This window comes from Castanea sativa, chromosome 2 (assembly GCF_040712315.1).
Source record: "Castanea sativa cultivar Marrone di Chiusa Pesio chromosome 2, ASM4071231v1".
In the NCBI taxonomy this organism is placed as follows: domain Eukaryota; kingdom Viridiplantae; phylum Streptophyta; class Magnoliopsida; order Fagales; family Fagaceae; genus Castanea; species Castanea sativa.
Window position 1 is genome coordinate 17,696,318 of NC_134014.1, and position 23,517 is coordinate 17,719,834.

General features: G+C 38.7%; 1 protein-coding gene across 2 annotated transcripts; it reads left to right on the top strand.

The window, feature by feature from the left end:
* Positions 1-17,617: 17,617 nt before the first annotated feature.
* Positions 17,618-23,171, top strand: LOC142625651 (GPN-loop GTPase 3-like). Of its 2 annotated transcripts, none has more exons than XM_075799322.1 (10): positions 17,618-17,971; positions 18,387-18,580; positions 18,692-18,800; positions 19,016-19,097; positions 19,349-19,434; positions 20,882-20,985; positions 21,099-21,229; positions 21,330-21,423; positions 22,222-22,277; positions 22,741-23,171. In XM_075799322.1, exons 2-10 carry the CDS (start codon positions 18,536-18,538, stop codon positions 22,835-22,837), a joined length of 804 nt encoding a protein of 267 aa, XP_075655437.1. In that variant the 5' UTR covers positions 17,618-17,971; positions 18,387-18,535; the 3' UTR covers positions 22,838-23,171. The 2 variants fall into 2 exon arrangements, with proteins under 2 accessions (XP_075655437.1, XP_075655436.1); XM_075799321.1 differs by having other exon boundaries at positions 18,474-18,580.
* Positions 23,172-23,517: the final 346 nt, after the last annotated feature.

Genomic DNA, 23,517 nt, shown 5'->3' on the forward strand with positions numbered 1-23,517 from the left:
TGCATTAAGTGAGGTGGCAGCCACCAGCTTTTCAATCTTGTCAGTGCTAGCCCCTTCCCTGAAGCTCTTTCAGTATGGTTCTCTGATGACGTGCTGCTAACGTGACCCTTCTGTTGGGAAATTTAGACCCCGGTTGATACAATTAATCAAGTTTTAAACTTAAGTTGTTAATTAGATTTATTATACATAAAACTTGTTAAAACAAACAAACATCAATATCATGTCAAATATAAGTGCAGCGGAAAAAATAAATAAGACAAGATATGATGACCTAGGAAAACCAATGAAACCAACCAGTTTCACAGTAAAAAACCTGGGGGGAAACCTTCCCGAAACGCAATCCACTATAGTAAAGAAAAGTTTCAGATCTAGTACAAAACTTTTGTCCCTAGACTCTACAATCCCCGTAGATGAACTCACAGCAGAAACCTTCTACCGCTTTAGAACCTCTGAACTCTTCAATATATGAATGTCACCCTTTAATGCACAGATCCCAGTACGTGACTCACTCCTTTGCACGAATCTCAGTACGCGACTCACTCACCAACTTGAAAAAGAAAAATGTTGGCTGCAAAATTCTTTACTTCATCAACAATGAAGATCAAGAAGTACTTGGTTACAAAACCCTAAGGCGCAAAAGACGCAATAGCTTCTTTCAAAGAGAATAAGGCTTCGGTCACCTTTTGAATATATTCTCCTTGTATTCTCTTATGTGACGGCCTCTAAAATAAGCCTTATATATGTCTAGGGTTGTGAGAAAAGAAACCCTACACAAATACAAAAGCCTGGCCCAAAAATCAGATCTGAAAATTCTGATTTCCGTAACCTCAATAGATAGCAGGTGTCGAGCCTCATTAAACCTCGATAGATAGCTATCTGTCAAGCAGCTGTCCAGCAGGTGTCTAGGAGGTGTCCTGTCTAGCTTTAGTAAACACATTTTCTTTATTTGTTTCTTGGTCCAATCTTCATGGCTTTAATACTAGACTTGAACAACATATTTTTTGAATTATTAAACACATTCTAGATCTACCCAAATACAAGTAAAGTGCGTTTTGTCAAAGGATTAGCTAACTACATAAAATATGTCCTTAACACCTTCGATTCGAGGTTGTGGCCTCCTCGGCAAGATAATAGTCCTTCTCGACCATGGGTACAACACGTAGCGCAATCACCTTACTGGAATTTCTATACCCCCCGAATGTCTATTTAGAGTTTTTTTTTTTTTTTTTTTGCTTCTACTCTGGCTACCCTTAGCTTGAAATCATGGGTCCATCCCTGTTAGCTACTTAGTTAGGTGCCATTTGCAAACTTATTTTGAATTTTGAACATTGGAAAATATATTCCAATTCTGTTAGTGATGGTTATTTTGGCACTTGATGGCTAATTAAACATTTGGTGAAGTTTTTGGATACATTGTGTTAAACTTTAAATATATTTGTTACATTGGTATAAAGTATAGGTATAGCCATAAACACAAAACTTAGAACTTGGAAAAAAGCTACTAATTGTGGTGATGATAGGTATTTTGGCACTTGGTGACTAATTTTAATATATTTGTTATGGTTTGTCTCTCTCAACTGTTCTCTTCCTCTTTAACTTTTCTATTCCTCTTTTCTTACTAAATTTAAATCCACAAAGGTTATGGGTTTTTCTGTGGTATATTACTTGGTTAGAAGGGATCCACATCAAATTATCAAGCGTTGCATGATTCCTTAAGTTGACGCCATTGCTTAGAAATACCATCAAGTATGTATTATCTTATGGACTCTAAGTACACAAATTGTCCAAGGTTTTTAGCTCCTTCTATATAAAGGAACACGATATTATCTAAATTTATGGAGAGGAAATACACTAACAGGTTATAAAGAGCTATTTAACCTTCAAAACTCATCTACAAGAAATACAATCGAATAGGCTTTTGGGTTATGGAAGAAAAGGTAGGCAGTATTACGCACGACTAGTTTATATGAAGTGAAGACCTAAATTAGGATTTGATGGGGTATGATAAAATGCCATCTCTAGCATCGTCCATGGAGATCTTCCAGGACAAGGTCAGTAAAGTGAAGGTCGTAAGAACCTCGTCCATAAAAAGTTCGTCCACGCTGGAAGGTGTTTGGACGAGTTTTGCGTGGTCAGGTTTGACAAAACCACACCGTGCCGTCCAAAGGAACCATCAACCTCGTCCATGAGAGGGTCGTCCGTGAAGGAATGACCTCCCTTAGAAGCGAGATATGCTCATCCAGAGGACTCCCGAACGAGGACCTCCGGACAAGCCCTTAACACTTGGGAAAATTCCTGAGTATAAACAATAACTCCATATTACACGCATAACTTTCAATGACCGTTATGTGGAAAAAATGTAACTCCTAAACGGTTGGGGAAGTTATCCCTGAACCCTAACACCTCCTCAAATCCAGGGGAGGTTACAAGTCTAATAACTGTTCTTAGGACACTATATAAACGCTTATTCAGACAAAACAAATGTACGTTTTACATTTTCCTAAAAAGTTGGAACTCCAAAATTATAGAGAGAAAACTAACTTTGCCATCGAAGGGTTCTTGGCCGGCAACCCCTGTCACTTTTGATCGCTTTTCTTTCTTTTTCAGGCCATCAAAATAGCAAGTAGTCCTTTCAAGTCTGAAACATCCAGCCACTGATTTTCTTCGCATCATCAATTGACACCGTCCGTGGGGAATTCAAGTTTTCTTTTCGTTCAATTGTTTGTTTTCAACGATTAGTCTTTCCTAGACAAAAGGCTGAATAGTTCGTACAAGATCAAAGGCTACCAGCCCAAGCCACCAAAAGAGTAGGGATGCTTCTAGTAATCCCCTCTACGATCGTCAGTCAGCACCTGTCGTGCAACCGCCTTCCGTTCAACATATACAGTCTATGGCTGCTACTATGGCGGAATTAACCCATCAGAATCAAGAGTTGAATAGGGAGATCAATATTAGGAGGCAACACCATGAAGCGCACGCAGAAGGATCAGCCCAGAGTCAGGAGGGTAAAAGGAGAAAATGTTGAGTCTGAAAATTAGTCAAGGGGTACTGCTTCAAGAAGAGTGCCGCACTTGGAGAGGGAGATGGACTAGATGAGAAAAGCTATGGAGGAAATGAAGGAGAATATGAGACGAGCGAACCCCGTGGATGACTTAGTTCACCGAATGGACTCTCCTTTCACGGCTTCCATCAATAGTCATCCCCTACCCCAAAGTTCAAAATGCCTTCCTTGGATTCATATGATGGAATCCGAGATCCCTGTGATCATATCACTACTTTCAAGACCACCATGCACCTTTAGGGGGTTCCAGACGAGATTATGTGCAGAGATTTCCTTACCACGCTTAAGGGACCAGCGCAAGTGTGGTTCAGCAAAATACCCCCAAACTCTGTGGGATCGTTCGAGGAGTTGAGTAAGTTGTTTATCAATAATTTCATTAGAGGACAACACCACAAGCGTTCCTTTTCCATTTTACTAACTATTGAGCAAGGGGAAAATGAGAGTTTACGGTCCTTCATTACCCAGTTCAACAGAGAAGCCTTGACGATGGATGAGATGGACAACAAGTTATTATTGGCCGCCTTCCATAATGGGGTCAACTCTGACTTATTCATTCATAATCTCTACGAGCAAGAACCACAGACTATGGCCGAACTCGTCCATTCGGCCCAAAATTTCATGAATGCTGAAGACGCTATTATAGCCAAGAAGAGAAAGGGGTCAAAACACTTGGAAGCAGGTCACCAGCGTTATCCAGATCAGGGTCCTCATCCAAAGAGGTCTTGGGCAAAAGAGAAAAAAGGAAAAGATGGTAAGAAGGCGAGTTCCTCAGCGAGAAATCAGCAATACACACCCCTGAATACGCCACTAAAGCAAGTGCTTATGCAAATCAAGGATGATCCGTCCTTAAAGTGGCCAGAGAAAATGAAAGGAGATCCTAATAAGAGCAATAGGAACAAGTATTGCCGCTTTCACAAAGACCATGAGCATGACACGGACGAGTGTTTTGATTTGAAGCAGTAGATAGAGAATCTTATCAGACAAAGGAAGTTGAGAAATTTCCTTGGACGAGACCAAAGAGATGAGAAGCTAAAGGCTAAGGTGGAAGAGTCATCACAACCCCCACTTGGAGAAATAAGAGTTATTATGCGAGGAACCTCGGCAACTCAGTTGTCCAAGTCGAGGAAGACATGCCTGAAGGTAGTGAAAAATGTCCAGCTGTCTGGACGATCTCCCAGGATGAGGGGAGCAGACGAGCAAGCTATCACGTTCACGGACTAGGATGCTGGACGAGTTCACCACCCGCACGATGACGCTATAGTCATTACCCTACTCATTGTTGATTATATGACCATGAGGGTGTTGGTAGATAATGGCAGTTCAGCAGACATTCTGTATTATCCTGCCTTCCAACAAATGAGGCTAGCATAAGATCAACTTCGACCAGTGAATTCACCATTGGTGGGATTTGGAGAAATGAAGGTGCAGCCTGTGGGCACCATCACATTTCCAGTGGTGGTTGGAGCATATTTGCAGCAGATAGCCAAAGAGATAAATTTCCTTGTTGTTGACTATTCATCATCATATACTGCTATTATTGGAAGGCCAACTCTAAATAATTGGAAGGCGGTAACCTCTACCTACTATTTGTCCGTCAAATTCCCATCGAGCATGGTGTGGGTCAAGTACAAAGAGATCAGTTAGCAGCTAGGAAATGCTACTTATCCATGTTGGTGACAGACAAGCACGTGCAGACAATGAGCATAGACGAGAGAAGGATAATAGCGGAACCCACTGAGGTGTTAGAAGATGTCCCTTTGGACAAGAACAGACCCGAGAAGTTCACTAGAATTGGGACGATCATGGAAAAAGAGGCAAAGCATACGCTGGTCCAGTTTTTGAAGAAAAGCCTTGATGTCTTTGCATGGAGTCATGAGGACATGTCGGGTATTGATCCAAATGTCATTACTTATCGTCTGAATGTGTGCCCCTACTCCAAACTAGTGCGTTAGAAGAAGAGAGTTTTTGCTCCTGAGCGAGACAATGCCATCAAAGAAGAAGTCTAGAAGTTGGTTACCGCGGAGTTCATTCGAGAAGTCTATTATTCGGACTGGTTGCCAAACATAGTCATGGTAAAGAAGGCCAACGGCAAGTGGCGGATGTGCATGGACTTTACTGACTTAAACAAGGCTTGCCCCAAGGACAGTTATCCATTGCCACGCATTGACTAGCTGGTGGACTCGACGGTAGGTCATATGCTACTGAGCTTTATGGACGCCTTCTCAGGCTACAACATAAATATGGACGAGACAGATCAAGAGAAGACTTCATTCATAACTAGCCAAGGGTTATTCTGCTACAAGGTAATGCCTTTTGGTTTGAAGAACGCAGGGGCGACTTATCAAAGACTGTTCAACCATATGTTCCGTCCTCAAATCGGGCAAAATGTGGAGGTTTATGTGGATGATATGCTAGTAAAGAGCTTGGATGAAGGGAAGAATTTAAACAACCTTCAAGAAACCTTTGATACACTTCGGCGGTATAACATGAAATTAAATCCAAGCAAGTGTACCTTTGGAGTTTCGTCGGGGAAGTTTTTGGGGTTCATGATTTCACACAGAGGAATTGAAGCGAATTCGGACAAAATCCAGGCAATACTAAATATGGAACCATCGAAGAATATCAAAGAAGTCCAGTCTCTTACCGGACGAGTTGCCGCCCTTTACAGGTTCGTTTCGAAAGCGACTGACAGGTGTTTGTCATTCTTTAAAGTCCTCAGGAAGGCATTTGAGTGGATGGACGAGTGTCAAAAAGCCTTCCAAGACCTGAAGACTTACCTCACGGCAGCACCGTTGTTAAGTCCATCTGTACCTGGAGAGGAATTGTACTTGTATTTGGCAGTATCCCCGTACGCTGTGAGCTCAGCGTTGGTCAGAGAAGAGGGGCAGATTCAGAAACCAGTTTACTATACAAGCAGGGCACTGAGAGGAGCGGAAGGGCGATACCCAATGATGGAGAAGCTAGCCTTTGCTTTGATCACGGCTTCTAGAAAGCTGAGACATTATTTTCAAGCTCATGTTATCAACGTTCTAACGGATCATCCCCTAAAGAAGGCAATGAACAAATTGGAAGCTGCAGGACGACTAATCCAGTGGGCAGTGGAACTTAGTGATTTTGATGTCAGATACCAGCCAAGGAGCGCGATTAAGGCACAGGCATTGGCGGATTTCATTGTGGAGTTCACCCCTAGCCTAGACGAGCTGAACAAAGACGAGGGAGTTGAAAAGTGGGTTATCAGTGTAGATGGATCTTCCACACTATACGCAGGGGGATCAGAGTCATACTCAAGTCCCCAGAAGGTGACAAACTGGAATACGCAGCCCGTTTACAATATCAAACCACCAACAACTAAGCTGAGTATGAAGCTCTACTCAAAGGGATGGAATTGGCTAAGTCCCTAAGGGCAGAGTCAATAATAGTCAGAGGAGATTCTCAGCTAGTCATCAATCAAGTGAATGGAATGTGTGATGCTAAGGAGGATCGGATGAAGAAATATCTTAGCAAAGTGAGGTGGCTTGTCCAAAAATTTACAGAAGTGAATTTTGTCCACCTCCCAAGGGAGGAAAATATGGAAGCAGATGCCTTGGTGAAAACAGCTTCGGGAGGAGGGGTTATGGATGAGTACTACAGAATCCAATACATGCCAAACATAGACCTCCCAGATCTGCAGCAAATAGGAGGGGGAGAAAATTGGATGAGTCGAATAATAACCTACCTTAAGGATGGAAGGCTTCCGGAAGACAAAAGCGAGGCTAGGAAGCTGAGGGTCAGGGCAGCCAAGTACATCCTCATAAACGAAGTGCTATACAAGCGAGGCTTTTCTCAGCCTTACCTAAGGTGCCTGGCCTCGAACAAGTCAATTTATGTTTTGAGTGAAGTTCATGAAGGAGCATGTAGGAATCACTCAGGAGCAAGATCGCTAGTCCATAAGGTCGTCTGTGCAGGCTACTACTAGCCTACAATTCAAGCAGATGCTAAGGCCTATGTCAAGGTGTATGACCAGTGTCAGCGCTATAGCAACGTCCCTAGACAGCCGTCGAAGTACCAGACCCCAATGATGGCCCCATGGCCTTTTGCGTAATGGGGACTGGATATCCTAGGTCCTTTCCCCCTAGGAACAAGACAAATGAAATTCTTGGTAGTAGGGATTGACTACTTTACCAAATGGGTGGAGGCCGAGCCTTTTGCAAAAATTACTCAACAAAACATCAAGAATTTTTTTTGGAAGAATATTCTGTGTAGGTTCGAAGTACCTAGGGTACTAGTATCTGACAACGGACGGCAGTTTGACAATGCACCTTTCAAGGACTTTTGTGAACAGTTCGGAATCAAGAATCATTATTCCTCGCCCTCCCACCCACAGGCAAACAGACAAGCAGAAGTGGTGAACCAATCTTTATTAAAAATTATCAAGACTCGGCTCGAGGGACAAAGGGGATATGGCCAGACTAGTTACCAGGTGTTCTTTGGGCTTACAAGACGACTATGCGGACACCGACAGGAAAAACCCCCTTCAAGTTAGCCTATGGAAGTGAAGCGGTCATACCTGCGGAAGTTCATATGACTAATCATCGAGTGGTGAAATACCAGGAGAAAGATAATGAAGAGCAACTCCGTCTTAACCTCGATCTCCTTGACGAGGTAAGGATGGATGCAGAGCAAAGAACAACGAGATATAAGAATCTTATGGCTAGGCATCACGATGCCATAGTAAAACCCAGGCACTTCAACATTGGAGACTTCGTTCTCAAAAGAGTCTCCTTGGCAACCAGGAATCCAACTCATGGAAAACTGGGACCCAATTGGGAAGGACCCTATAGGGTAATCAACTGCAAGAGGCAAGGGTCGTACTACTTGAAATCTCTGAACGGACGAAAGTTAGAGCATCCCTAGAATGTGGAGCACTTGAGGAGATATTATCAGTGATAAACTTGGATGAAATTTTCCAAGAACAAGGTTAATGCTATGGACAGTTACAGCTATGGTCTATATGTTTTCTCATATCTACAGTTGTGTTCTTATTACTACTATGGTGTGTTTTAAGAATAAAAAGTGCACTAGTCTTCAACTTTTGCACCGTCGACAAACACTTGTTAAAAACAAGGTTATGTATAAGTATTTTCCTAAGTACTTTCAATGGCACTAGCTCCTAAGCAGGTGTCATATTTGTGAACAATGTTTATATACCGGTATGGTTTGGATTTCCAGTATATTTTATGCATAAATCTAATTTTCATAATAATACTCATAAGGGGGCAAAAGCCTAAGATGAATGAAAATCTCTGGACGCAGGGATATAACGTTCATAAACTTTCCTCGAAATGAGGATAAAGCAAAGGAAAATAAGCTAAGGCATACTCGTCTAAGCTTTCCTCGAAATGAGGATAAAGAAAAATAAGTCAAGGCATACTCGTCTAAAGAGTAAACGAACGAGAAAAAAAAGGGCATACATTAAAGCATAAAAGGTCCAAGGACAAGTATCTAGCTAAGACGTTCCAATGTTCTAGGACGAGTCAAACGCTAGAAATGCCTGACAAAAGACAAGTGCCAATGGCTCAAAGGACGATGTTAATGATGTCCATGCATAGGTGGGTCGTTCATAAGAAAAACGCATGGATGACCATTCAACACTTAGAATGCTCAGACTGTTTAAAAGCCAATAATATTTAATGATGAAAACAGAGGATAAACTTGTCCATACAATAAAATTCAATGCTGGATAAAAGTAGACATTCATCAAAGTTTAAAATAAGGGTAGACGACCGTCATCCAAAAACCCTTACAAAGCCTTAAAAGGCAATTGTTAATAAACTCATCCAGAACACTCTGGACGAGAGAATTGTACTCGAATACATCTTAATAAGGGTCCAAAAAATAATGGACCAAACCAAAAGAAAAACAGAACAACAATAACACTTTCAAGTTAAAAATCTTGTCTTCAAACAAGAGGGGCGTCAGCACTGGGGTCGTCCCGAGGTGGCTTCGTAGTGGCATCATCCTCAACATTAACGTCCTCTAAGCTTGTCTGAAGGAGGGAGCTTGAAGCAACCCCACCAAGGTTAAGCTTAACGAGGCTAAAGTCAATCTTAAGGAATTTCTCCATTGCTTCCATCTTGAAATCTTCAAACTCAGCTGCATAGTTGGTGTCCAGTAGATTGGTGAATTCTTTGGATGACTTAAACTCTACAACTGCGTCTCCCTTAGTCTTTTCAAGAAGGGCGTTCAACCCATCATTCTTCTTTTGGAGTTGGTCAAGACGAGTATCCTTCTCCTTGACTTCAGTCTCCAACTCCTTGATGTGGGTTTGCAGCTTCTTTGCCTCATCCTTGGCCTTGCCAGCCACCTCAGCCCACCTCTTAGACTTGTCCTTCCCTTTTTTGACCGTCCTCTCCAGCAGAATCCTCGTCTTGTCTAGCTCAATTGTTTACCTGGACTCAGCGATGAACTTAGACATTGCCTGCACAAATTAACATTTTTATGGAAAATATATACATGTGTATTTGTAATAAGACGAGATAAACATATATAAAGAGTACATACCTTAAAAATGTCATACACACCGAAGTGCTCAAAGTCCTTTAGCAACATGTCATAACATGTCATCACGTCCTCGTCTGTAACAACCTTCTCGAACCTTTCCCAAGCTAGGTCCTCACTTCCAAGAAGGTTCTGGGGCATCTGCTGAGGGGGTTGAGACGAGGTAGGCGCATCAACGGTGGACGGGATTTGCACAGATGGAGGACCTTTAGGCTTTGAATCAACGTCCAAAATCTGGACGGAGTGACCTTGGGGGAGGAGGAAGGGATTGGTTTGGTCATCTTGAGTTCGAGCGTCCTTAGCCTTGGACGACCTATGCTTAGCCCTCTTATCCTTACGTCTACTTGGAAGATTCCCTAAATCAACTCCAAATGACAGGCTCTTCCTTTTATCACCAGTGGATAGACGAGGCTGGGATCCCACCCCCTGCCCAACTGCCTTGTCTACCACTTCCTTGTCCTTGTTCTCCTTCATAGTCGCCATTCCTGAAAAGAAAGACGTTAGCCACCACACAAAAAAAAAGTAGAAAAAAAAGAAGAGAGATAGAAAAGAACTTACGTCTACGGACAGTGAGTTCATGAGCAATAGCTTCAACAGACGGCTCTGGACCTAACCCCCAAGTGGTAAGACGTTGAAGGCTTACCAAGGAATGGAACGTCTTGTCAGTGTGTAGACGTGCTTTCTGAACTCGTTCAAGGTAAAACCTGCTCAAATGAGGCCGTCTAGCACCTATAAAAAAGAGAGGAAGGTGATTAAACGACTACAATAAAAATTAACAAAAAGTGAAGGGACAGCCAGACATACCTTCGGGATGAAGGTTCCCTAAATCTCCTGTGTAGGGAGGAATGGATCCCTATCAACCTCAATAGGACGTCCAGCCCAAAAGCCAGAGACGAAGAAGAACTCCGTCTTCCATTTCCTATCTGAGGTGACTAAGGATTTTATCAGCCTATAATCTCTCCCTCTGGCTGTGAACTGATAAAAGCCAAGGGATTGGTTAATCTTGGAGGGCTTGTAGCAGAAAAGGAACTCGTCCATAGTAAGAGGACGATCCCCCTCAAACACCTCCCTCCATAAAACTTGCATAACGACAATTAGCCTTCATGCATTGAGGTTGAACTGGCATATACCTAAGCCTAACCTAAAAAGAAACTCTCTGGCAAAGGCATTGAGGGGCAACCTCAAACCCCCCAAGAGGTAAGCCTCATAAATGCCAACGCCAAAGCGAGGTTGACAACACCACTCATCACTCACAAGTACCCTAGGATTTAAATCTTCAAGGATTTGGTACCAAGTCTTAAGAATCCCTAACTTTCTCTCATCTGTCTTAGAGGCAACCCCAACAGCACAACTATAAACTACCTCTTCCTCGTCTTGGGCAGAAGACGAGGGAGCACTTGTGCCAGCCCTAGACCCGGACTCAACCCTCGTCCTAAGGTTTTCCTGAAATACCTCTAAGGGAATTCCAGGGACACCTAATGTGTACTCGTCCGTAGTGTTTCTCTCACTACTTCTATTGCAATCACTACTACTATCACTAGACCTACTAAAACTACTAGAGTCATGATACTCGTGTATGGCTTTGTCAACACTATTGCTAGACGAAGAAAGGGCTACCTCAGACATTCTTTAAGAAAGCTTAAACCTGAGGACGAGGATGGAGAAAATACCTGGATATAGACGAAAGGAGACTATGGACGCAGGAAACTTCTAGACGAGGCGCTAAGATGAGGGATGTCAAAGAAGAAAATTTCAGAAATAAGGAGGGTAGTGGACGAATTCCACTATTTATAGGCAACAAACCCTAGTACCTGAAGCGACGCAACCAGCCAAAATGTGACAAATGGCACGTCCCTCGAAAAACGTGCTGGCATGACCAATCACCAATTAAATCATGACACGTGGAACACATAACAGCTGACATAAAAATAGTTTATGTACTTTGTAGACGACCCATAAACAAGGGGGCAACTGATGGGGTATGATAAAATGTCATCTCCAGCATCGTCCATGGAGGTCGTCTAGGACAAGATCAGTAAAGTGAAGGTCGTAAGAACCTCATCCATAAAAAGTTCGTCCACGCTGGAAGGTGTTTGGACGAGCTTTGCGTGGTCAGGTTTGACAAAACCACACCGTGCCGTCCAAAGGAACCATCAACCTCGTCCATGAGAGGGTCATTCATGAAGGAACGACCTCCCTTAGAAGCGAGATATGCTCGTCCAGAGGACTTCCGGACGAGGACCTCCGGACGAGCCCTTAACACTTGGGAAAATTCTTGAGTATAAACAACAACTCCGTATTACACGCATAACTTCTAGTGACCATTATGTGGGAAAAATGTAATTCCTAAACGGTTGGGGAAGTTATCCTTGAACCCTAACACCTCCTCAAATTCAAGGGAGGTTACAAGTCTAATAACTGTTCTTAGGACACTATATAAACGCTTATTCAGAAAAAACAAAGGTACGTTTTACATTTTCCTAAAAAGTTGGAACTCCAAAATTATAGAGAGAAAACTAACTTTGCCATCAAAGGATTCTTGGCCGGCAACCTCGGTCACCTTTGATCGCTTTTCTTTCTTTTTCAGGCCATCAAGATAGCAAGTAGTCCTTTCAAGTCCAAAGCATCCAGCCTACTGATTTTCTTTGCATCATTAGGATTATTAATGTGTGTTGCATTTCTCATAACTTTATAACGAATGAAATGAATGAGGATAAGTTGTTGAGAGCTATGGATCTTAAGTTAGAAGATGTTTCACTAGATGAAAATGAAATATCAAAAGAAAACATCATAATTGTTAGTCTCTAATAGGTGGAAGGCCTTTCAAGATGCTTTGGCAAAGGAAATGCTTGAGACATATCAATTTCGGCATCATCATGTCATTTAAGACTTTAAATTTAAAATATTAGAACTTTTAAAAGTTGTTTTTTATGTTTATCATTTATAAGCATGTATCATTTTTTTTTTTTAGAATCATGAACATTTGTTAGTTGAATTACAAGGATATGGAATTTCATTTTTTATTTATGTTGTTTTAATTATGTTTATTTTATTTTATTTTATGTGTGTGTGTAATTTCCCTATTTGAAATTTGTATTATCTAAAAGACATAATAGAAAATGGATGAAAAGACAATCCCCATCTAGATCATAATCTCAACCACATTCAAGACTATATATTCAATAAAATATAGAAATGGACAAAACCTTAGATAATTTCGAGTGCTAGTTTATTTTTTTGAATTTTGTGTAAAAGACACATATTTTTGGTACTTTATCTATCTCTCTTGATATAGAACTTTTAAACTATTAAGAATTTTAGAATAATTTTTTAGATTGAGATTTTGAACATGAAAAACACTCATGCATTTCGACTCTCTCTCTCTCTCTCTCTCTCTCTCTCTCTCTCTCTCTCTCTCTCTCTCTATATATATATATATATATATATATATATATATATAGATTGATAGATATAGATATAGAACATTTTAGTTGTCAATATAGTTAGCAAGACATTTTTTTAGTTGGTTATGATGAAAGATATTAGTCATCATCTTGTCAATTCAATTATCAATGACTTTTTAATTACCTTATGTATTTATTAAAAATGTTACTAAAATTAATATGTAGAAGCTTTAAGGAAAATAATAATTGAAAAAAAAAATTTATTGATCTTAAGGGTCCATTTGGTTGGAGGAGTGGAAAAGTAGGAGGATAGAAAATGGTGGGAGGATGGAAAAGTGGAAAGATAGAAAATATTTTATTTTCTCTCCTTTTTGTTTGGTTAAGAGTAGAAAAGTGGAAGAATGAAAAAAATGAGTTTGCATAAATTTACTCATATACCCTTGTTGAAGAATGATACTTAATTAAAAGAAAAAAGTGAAATAATCACAAAAAAAAGAACAATCATCCAATTTTATTAAAAAATAAAAATAATATCCCAAAAAAAGAAGAGGCAATGTTACCGCCAGAGGAGGAAAAAAAAAAGGCAATAGCCTATAAAAAAATTAAAAAAGGACTACGATACTAAAAATCAAAAGAAACAAAAAGAGTAGAAAAAACAAAACAAAACAAAACAAAACAAAACAAAAAACAAAAAAAGGGCAATGGTACTGCCCAGTAAAAAAAAAAGGGCAATGGTACTGCCTAGTGGGAAAAAAAAAGCAACTTGAAGAATGTGCACATGGGTATTTTTGTCAATTAAGAAAAAATTTATCCTTACTTAGTTATCTCTCCATTTTGGAGAGAAAATTTTTTGGTAGGCCCAGGTATTTTCTCTCCGGGTCCACCAACCAAACATACTTAGAAAAGTTTTCCTTCTTATTTTCTTTCCAAAGTTTTCCATCATCTCTGTTTTCACCTTCAAACAAACACACCCTAAATCCAAATCTAAATCTAAGTATCCAAAAAATGAAATTTTAAATGTTGTAAAAATATTGTGAAAATATTGTAGACATAGCACTCTTAATTTTTAAACATGTAAACAAACGAGGCCTTCTTATTATTATTATTATTATTATTATTATTATTTTTAAACTTTACCGTGCTTTAACTTTTTAAGTGTTAAAATATCAAAACAAGGGAATAATCCCTGTCCTTTCCCACCTTACCCTTTTCTTTCACCTCCTTCCAAATCTTCTTCATACACAAGGTAAAGCTTAGCGATCTCTACACTTGGTCCACTTCATTTTTATCAATCAGACCTGGGCCCATCTAAAATGAGTCAAGGTAGGCCCAGCCTAAGGGTAAAATTTGATATTAATTTTTCATTTCAATTATTTTTATTAAAAGTAAATGAACACGTGGCTGAAAATGATTCGCCCATGTGGAAAGAATTGTATAAAAGGACAAAAATAACCCTCACTGCCTCGTTCTTGCGTTAGTTAGAGCAGAGCAAAACAGCCAAGTCGAAACACCTCTCACTCCGCCGGCCTTAAGGTATTTTGAGGCCTAAGAGCAATCACACCAGATCATGTAAAAATTTCCTCTATTTTACACAAAAAACCTCCTTTTAAAATTTTACATATTCATTTTTACAAATTACCCACATCAGTTCATCTATCCTACTCCATCTATTAATTAAATAATAATTTTTTCACTTTTTTATTAATTTTCTCAACTACCCTACGCGCGTATTCATTTCTTCTCTCTTCAGTTCTGATTAATTTCTCTCTCTCTCTCTCTCCTTCTCTTCATTTCTCTCTCTCTCTCACTCTCTTCTCTACCCAGATCATCTCTCTCACTCTCTCTCTACCCAGAGCTCCGATCATCTCTACCCAGATCATCTCTCTTCTTGATCCGAGCTCCGATCGAGCGATCCGAGCTCCGATCCAGCGCTCGGAGCGCGATCCGAGCTCCGATCCAGCGCTCGGAGCGCGATCCGAGCTCCGATCCAGCGCTCGGAGCGCGATCCGAGCTCCGATCCAGCGCTCGGAGCGCGATCCGAGCTCCGATCCAGCGCTCCGAGCGCGACCCGAGCTCCGATCCAGTCGCTCCGGGCACGATCCGAGTACCGATCCACTCCGATCCAGTCGCTCCGAGCACCGATCCACTCCGATACGCTCCGATCCAGTCGCTCCGAGCACCGATCCGAGTTTCGATCCACTCCGATCCAAGCTCCGACCGCTCCGATCAAGCGCCGATCTGTATTTGTGTATCTATGTTTTTTTTTTTTTTGAGCAACTGTTTGTGTTGAGTTTTAGTTGGGTTGGTTGAGAACGGAAAGGAGAGAGAAAAAAAAAAAAAGGAGGGAACGGAAATGATAAAATAATGCTATAAACGAGCTACAGTAACCGTGTATATTTACAAGGTACTGTAGCTCGGGGATGAGTTTCCACATTTTTACCCAGTTTTAAATACACTGATGTAGCTCAAAATGTGTAAAATTGAAAAAAATTTGCATTATACATTATTTTAGATACACTGATGTGGATGCTCTAAGGCAAAACTTTTAAATGGACCTTTTTTTTATTGTTTAAATATCTACTTTATATTATTAAATTTTTATAAAATATTTTATTTAAATTTTATTTTTCTTGCTTGTTATGATGCAAAATTATTAATTAAGTTTTTTTATTCAACTTCTTTTAAAATATTCTTTTTAATCAATAATAAGTACAATTATTTCATTGTTATCTTCTAACTCTGTTTTATAAATTTATTGTTCATTTGTAAGATTTTTAACTGAATTTTTCGTTATATTTTTTTATATTGCTAGTGACATATTAATCTAGAGATCTGTTTTGAGATTTGGTTTAAAAAAATTTTAAAATTTTTTTATATCCAAATTCACAGATTTATTTAATAAAATCAAACAGAATAAATACTTTTAAAAAAAAAATAAAGATTAAATAACACCTAATTGGACCAAGAAACAACTAATTAAGTAGCTAGTGTTAGACTTTAGGCGAAACTACTCTATTGGTCCTTGAAGTTTACCCTGTATGCGCAATTAGTCCCTCAAGTTTAAAGTGAGCACAATTAGTCTATTAAGTTTTAAAACTGAGTTGTATTGGTCTTTTTACAAACTGCTGTTAACGGTATTACTTACGTGGCTAATGGAACAATGACTTGATATTTTTTTAATGATATGGCATGTTTTTAATTAAAAAATTATAAACTAAATTTACACTTGGTAAAAAATATTCACGGTATCAAATTAAAAAAAGGATTTTTTGTTTTTTTGATAGAAGTGATAGAAAAAAAAAAAAACTTTCTATCTGCTATAAAAACCAAAATCATCAAACACGTACTGTTTAGAAGCCCTTAGATCTAAATCATCAAACACGTATTGTTCAGCACCAACGCCCCCTCTCCTCTGACCAACGGAGCTCCTCCTCGCCGCTGGAGCCGCCACGGCGTCATTCTGAGTCGGCGCCCACGCAATATTTTCGGATGTCAGATTTCGCTATTTTCGTCCTTCCTCGCCCAAACACAGAACCCAAAAAAAAAAAAAAGAACACAAGCACAAATTTAAGAAAAGACAGACAACAATTCTGTTTCATAAGCAGAATTATATATTTACAAAAAAAGACATTGGACATCAAATTAAAAGTAAACTCCCCCCCCCCCAAAAAATCCAAAAAGAAAAAGGAAAAAACAGAAATTGGAAATGATTGGATTTTAATAATTCTTAAGATCTAAGAACAAGCACACGGGTTATCAACGACAAGCGTAGCAACATCCTCATCTCCACTCATGAAAACCAGGTAACCAACTGCGAGACCAAGCACAATAGCCACAAACACACCACCGTTAAACGACATGACGGCGAGCATAATCAAGAATCCGATCCCAGAGTCGAGTCCAAACAGGACAGTTCCGGCGAACCTCACGACAAACCACTTGGATCCGACAGTCTTTCTGTCGCCTTGCTAGGACCAAATCCCTCCGACTCCAAACCCATCCTCTCTCCAACTCCAACCTCCTCCAACTCCTCAATCCAAAGCCACATTAGCAGCCATGGAAGCCGACCAAAGTACCACCACGAGCACCAGCACAAGCACAAGTAGTAGTGGCTAAGTTGAGCTTCTTCCCTCTCTCACCTTCTCTCCCGTTGTGGGTTTTTACAGCAGATAGAAAGTTCTCTCTTTTTTTTTTCTTCTATCACTTTTGTCAAAAAAAAAAAAAATTCTTTTTTTTAAATTGGTACCCGTGAATTTTTTTCACAAGTGTAAATTTAGTTTGTAATTTTTTAATTAAAAATATGCCACATCATTAAAAAAATGTTAAGTCATTATTTCGTAAGTAACACCTTTAACAGCAGTTAGTAAAAAGACTAATACAACTCAGTTTTAAAACTTAAGGGACTAATTGTGCTCGCTTCAAATTTAAGGGACCAATTATGCACACAGGGTAAATTTAAGAGGTCAATAGTATAATTTCTCCTAAACTTTTGTTTATATTTTAAAATAAGAATTTATGAATTAAAAAATATAAAAAAAATATAAAAAACGATAAATCTAGAAGAGTGTGGTCACTATAATACAACCACTAGAGGAAAACCCACAGAACCTCTACCATGTTCTTTAAAAAGAAAAAAATATTGTCTTCTTTCTGCCATTCTTTTCTAAATAACCTAGAGAAAGTAAAATAAGAAAGCTGTGTCACAAAAAGGTATAAAAATTTCTGGAAAAGGAGAGGCTTTGTTTTACCTCTTCAAGGGATTGTCGATTGCTGAGGGGGCTGTTTGTATAAAAGGACAAAAATAACCCTCACTGACCTCGCCGCCTCGTTCTTGCATTAGTTAGAGCAGAGCAGAACAGCCAAGTCGAAACCCCTCTCACTCCCTCAGCCGCCTCAGCGTCAGCCTCCCTTCGCCTGATGAAATCCCGCCGTTAAACTCCTTTTATAAACCGAAGCGTCACTTTTTAAGGTAAAATTTGTTGCTTTTTTTTTTTTTTTCCTTTTGGAATATGTATATATATTACCGTTTCCTTAACTTGATGGGCATGGGTTTATTCAAAGCTACAATGGTTTGTGTTTAAAATTTGGTGAAAAACCGATTTAGTGGGTCCCAGCGTTTGTTGTTGAAGATTCCTTGAGGAACCACATGTTGTATTTAATAAACTAAGTTGGCTTGCCGTGTAGTAGTATAGTATAGTATTTGGGGGTCGTGGGATTTCACGGTTTAGGGATTTTGGGCAAAGCCATTCTGACTGAGTAAAGCCCTGTAAGGACGATACTTTTGCTTCTTCTTTTTTTTTTTTCTTTTTTTTTTGAAATTGAAGTGTGTTTTGTTATAATTTGTGTTTTTTTTTTTTTTTTTTTGAATTGAAAATTGTGTTCAGGTTTATTTTATTGTATGGCATACTCTGATATCCTGAATTTGTTGTTGGCGTTTGGCGTTTGGTGTACCGCTTATCTTGCTGTTGCAGTTCTCGCATCTTTTCGCTTCTTCAACTCCCTGTGCCCAAATTTGAACTAAACACTCGTTATCATGGGCTATGCACAGCTTGTTATTGGCCCTGCTGGCAGTGGCAAGGTAAATTCTTATTGTCACTCTCTCTCTCTCTGATTCTATATGTTGGTTCTTATTGTGAATACGTTGGACTAATTGTTTATATATATAATCTTTTTCTTTTTTGAGCCTCAGTCAACTTATTGTTCTAGTTTATACCGACATTGTGAAACCATGCAACGGTCGATACATATTGTGAACTTGGATCCTGCTGCAGAGAATTTCGACTATCCTGTTGCAATGGGTGAGTTGGGGTTGTTGTTGGTTTTATAGCTCTATCTGTTAATTTGTTAACCCTGATTTGTTTGATTGGAAATGATGGGTTACCAATGAGCTCTTAGCTCGGTTGACATTTCCTCCTTCCATAAAAATTGAATGGAGGGTGAGGTCGTAGATTCTAGACCAACTAATTAATTGGAAATGATGTGTTGTTGGCTCTTTTTCTCCTCTTGATTGCAGATATAAGGGAACTCATTAACTTGGATGATGTCATGGAGGAACTTGGATTGGGTCCCAATGGGGGCCTTATGTACTGCATGGAGTATCCTTTATTAAATTTGTGGAACTCTTTTCTTTGCCTTTCTTGTATGCTTTTGCTATGTGTATTTACTTGTGATTATTGTCCATGTTAAAGTCCGTAAGGACCTTGAATGTTTACTAGTAAAGCATGATAACCTTGTTGCAAAATGAATGGCCTTAATTTCCATTTTTAGTCTGTAAGGACCTTGAATGTTTACTAGTAAAGCATGATTATCTTGTTGCAAAATGAATGGCCTTAATTTCCATTTTTAGACACCTCGAAGATAATCTCGATGATTGGTTGACGGAAGAATTGGACAATTTTTTAGATGATGACTACTTGGTTTTTGACTGCCCAGGTATCCCTACTTGTCTATGTGTATGCTTGTCTATGTATTTGTTATATCTATAATGATTTTGAATTTGCTCTATGGCAAACTACTTGTTAGTTGTGACCTGTTTCTATAAGTTGACAGTTTATGGATATGTCTCATGACCATGGAAAATGCATAAACACAAAAGTAGTGAATACCTTGAGATATTGTTCTAGTTTTGTTTTGTTTTTTATACAGTATATTCTCCTTCATTTGCAGTAGATCATTTCTTACCTAGTTAAAACATAATAAGAAAGAGGGCCAGTGGTCTTTGGATCTAGTGGCATCTCCTTGCCCCAGAAATATGGATTGGAGCATATATGTGTTCAATTCCATACAGATGTGTGACTTGTATTAACTTATTTAATAAATTTCTTATAAAATGAAAAATTATTGTGTCGTAAGTTCTAGTGTCCTAGGAATCATTCTTGAATGTTGTAGAGTTGGCAGGATTGTCCTTTCATGTTCACTATTGTGCAAATGAGCGCCTCATGGCTCATAGTATTGAATATAGGTCCCACCCCAATATTGCCGTAGTAAACTTTATAAAAAAAGGGAAACTTTGGAGGTTCCCGTTACCTTGACTAGTAAGTCTCTTGGCCTCACTAAGAGAAAAAAAGGGGGAGAACTCTCTTCTCGTAAATTTTGCATCTCTGTGGACTATAAGGGTGACTGGAACTTTTACTTTTAAAAACTAGAGAAAGGTAGAAAGTGGATTGGAAAAAAAAATGTAAGAAGAAAAAGATAAGCGACATGAGCCTTGAAACTAACTAAATTGGAATGAAAGAATGTCTAAAAGAGTTCATTATATTTTATTAGTAGGAATATTTTATTGAAAAAAAAAAAAAAACTACTTCATGATGCAAAGAACACAAAGAAGTCTAAAAAATTACAAAGAATAAGTAATCATGTGCAGAAGTATAGCGACTCTTCAAAATCAACATTAGAATTGCTTTTGGTGAAACCTCATGCATGGGACCAGTCTAACAAAGTTCTAATCAACAATTTTTGCAATTGACTCACTGAGCTTAAATCTTCAAAAGCATGGCGATTCCATTCCTTCCACAAAATCCACATTAATTATAAAGGGACTTAATTATAAATTCTTAAATGAATTCATAGAGCACATCCTCCCTATTTCAGCCAGAAGATGTTCCTAGTTGTTCTGCCCATGAAAAATTGAATTCTGCATTTCCAATGAGCTATAGTTCAGTTGGCACCTCCCCCTATAAATTCTAGGTAGAGGGTGAGGTCTTGGGTTGAAGACCCATTGGGCTTGCCAATAAAAATAAAAAAAGGATTCAGCATACCGCTCAAATTTTAGCCCCTTGATGTGATATAGAGTGGATATATTTAGCTTGTATCTTCAACATGCCTGTTTCATAACTGCAGATGTAAAATTATCTATCCTAACCTTCAGATATTTATACAGGCCAGATAGAACTCTTTTCACATGTGCCAGTGCTGCGGAATTTTGTGGAACATTTGAAGCGTAAAAATTTTAATGTTTGTGGTGTATACTTGCTTGATTCACAGGTTTGTATGAAATTGGTTACTTCCTTTCTTGCCTTGGCTTGTTCTGTTATTTTAATACTAATCATGAACTGTCTCTTATTAAAACTAACGGTTTCAATATTTGATTATAATAGTTCATGACAGATGTGACCAAGTTCATCAGTGGTTGCATGGCATCACTTTCTGCAATGATCCAACTTGAATTGCCCCATGTTAATATCCTCTCCAAAATGGACCTCGTGACTAACAAAAAGGATGTTGAAGAGTGAGCTCTTTTACCTTTACTACTTTATATAACTTGTATGGTATACACCATTTTTATTAAATTTAACAATCTAATATGTTTTGTACTTTACTACTCTCAGTTTTCTGAATCCAGAGCCTCAATTTTTGTTATCAGAGTTGAATCAACGCATGGCTCCTCAATTTGCTAAGCTGAATAAAGCTTTGATTGAACTAGTGAGTAACTAAACTACTTAAAAATTTTACACATTGCCTCCACTGGAAACTACTTATCAGGATTGTGGTCACATTTTTTTTTTATGAAAGGATTGTGGTCACATATAATCAATGTTGATCTACTTTGAATTTCTTTCAGAGTGGTCTTGATATCAATGTAAAACTTTTTTGGTGTTTTAAGGATATTTTTATCTTAATTACTTTCTTACTGCACATTATGGCTATCCCTGATCACTTTTTGCCTATGTTGTTTGAAATTTGCCATAGGAAGCATCTTTTATTTAATGAGCCTTGAACCCACGACCTCACCCTCTACCTAGCATTTATAAGGGGGAGGAGGAGTCAGTTTAGCTAGAGCTCATTGGCCAGGAAACATCTTTATTATTTAGAGGTGCATGATTAAGTTTCTCAGAAGAGATGCTCTTTTGTGACTGATCTGTTTTCTTAGTTAGCTTCTCTTGTATGGGAATTGTAGCTGGGTTGATTTACCGTTCTGGTAGTATGATCTGTATCAATATTTTACCCTCATTGGGGAGACTACATAATCTGATATAATATAAACTGCATCATCTCTAGATTGTACATTTACCTGAGAGGTTATAGGGAATTAATTCTTCTGTAAGTCCTTTAGGTTGAAGCGTTGTATGTGATTTGTAGTAATTATTGGCCTTCATTGGTTGTACAAGGAAATTTTCATTTTTCAAGCAGCAAAATTGCTCTTTATCTCTCTTTTTTTTGACATGCAATGGGTATTGGTTGGATATTTTGAAACTATTATATAATTTTTGTTTTTGTTAGGTGGATGGGTTTAGCATGGTGAGTTTTGTGCCCCTTGACTTGAGGAAGGAGCGCAGGTACTCTCTCTCTCTCTCTCTGACACTAGACAGTATTATGTTGTGCGTGCAAACTTTAGCTTTTGTAGTTTTAACCTATGAAAAAAATCCTTGAGTCTTGCCAAACACCATAAGTTGCCATTTCTTTTGGGGCCTGCACTTAGGATTTTAGTGTTGAAACCCTCTCAAAACCAAGAATACATTTGTTAGAACTATAGCTAAAAACAAATCTTAGTGGCGAATGATTTTTTTCTTCAGCTGCTGTACAGTTGGTAAAAGATCATACAATAAACCTTCAGGCTTCGACTGGTTGTAGAGAAAGTGAACTTTATATTTTCTTATTACTATTTCTTTTGTTCGTAGACTTCCATGTTCATCTTGGTTGGTTTCTTTACTTTTGAAGTCATGAAATACTTTCAAGAAAATTTAGTTAAAAAAGATGACATAATTCCGATTTCTCATATAATTGACTTGTTTTTTACAGTATACAATATGTATTGGCTCAAATCGACAACTGCATTCAGTATGGAGAAGATGCTGAAGTGAAGATTAAGGATTTTGATCCTGAGGATGATGACTAGATTTATCATATCCGTTGACCACATGAAAAATATGTTGCTGGTGTGTCGATATGTAGGATCAACTAGGCATCACCTAATTGTGTCTTGTGGAAATGGCATTTGAGATAGGTTGAAACAAACGGTTTTCTTTTTACCGGGTGCAAACAAGTAATGCATTTTGATAGTTAACAATGAAATCACGCATTACGGAGCTAAAATGACCTAGGTTGAAACAAACGGTTTTCTTTTTAACGGGTGCCAAAAATGACTGCAATGCTTCATGGAGAAACAAACGGTTTGTTTTTGTTACCTGTTTGATTTTTCTATCTAATGAAAACCTCGTGCATTTTGCTCATTGCTTTGTCTTATCATTTTTAACCCCTTGGTTTTTCTACTTAGGGAAAAAGTACAATTTATACCATATAATTTTGATCCATTGTCATTTTAGTCCACCAAAATTGGAATTTGCCATTTCAGTCCAGTGACTTTAGAACACCATCACTTTAGTCTCCCCCTCCATTTGCCGTTAGAAAACTTTTGACTTTCTTAAAACTATGGCGATTTGCTTTAGTAATTCTCTCTATCTCTCGCATCTCTCCATCAAAAAAATCCCAATATTGATTCCCCTTTTTAACTTTGTCATTGAAGCTTGTCTTTTCCATGATGTCTGGTCGCAATCCCGGAAATTTTTACTTCATTTA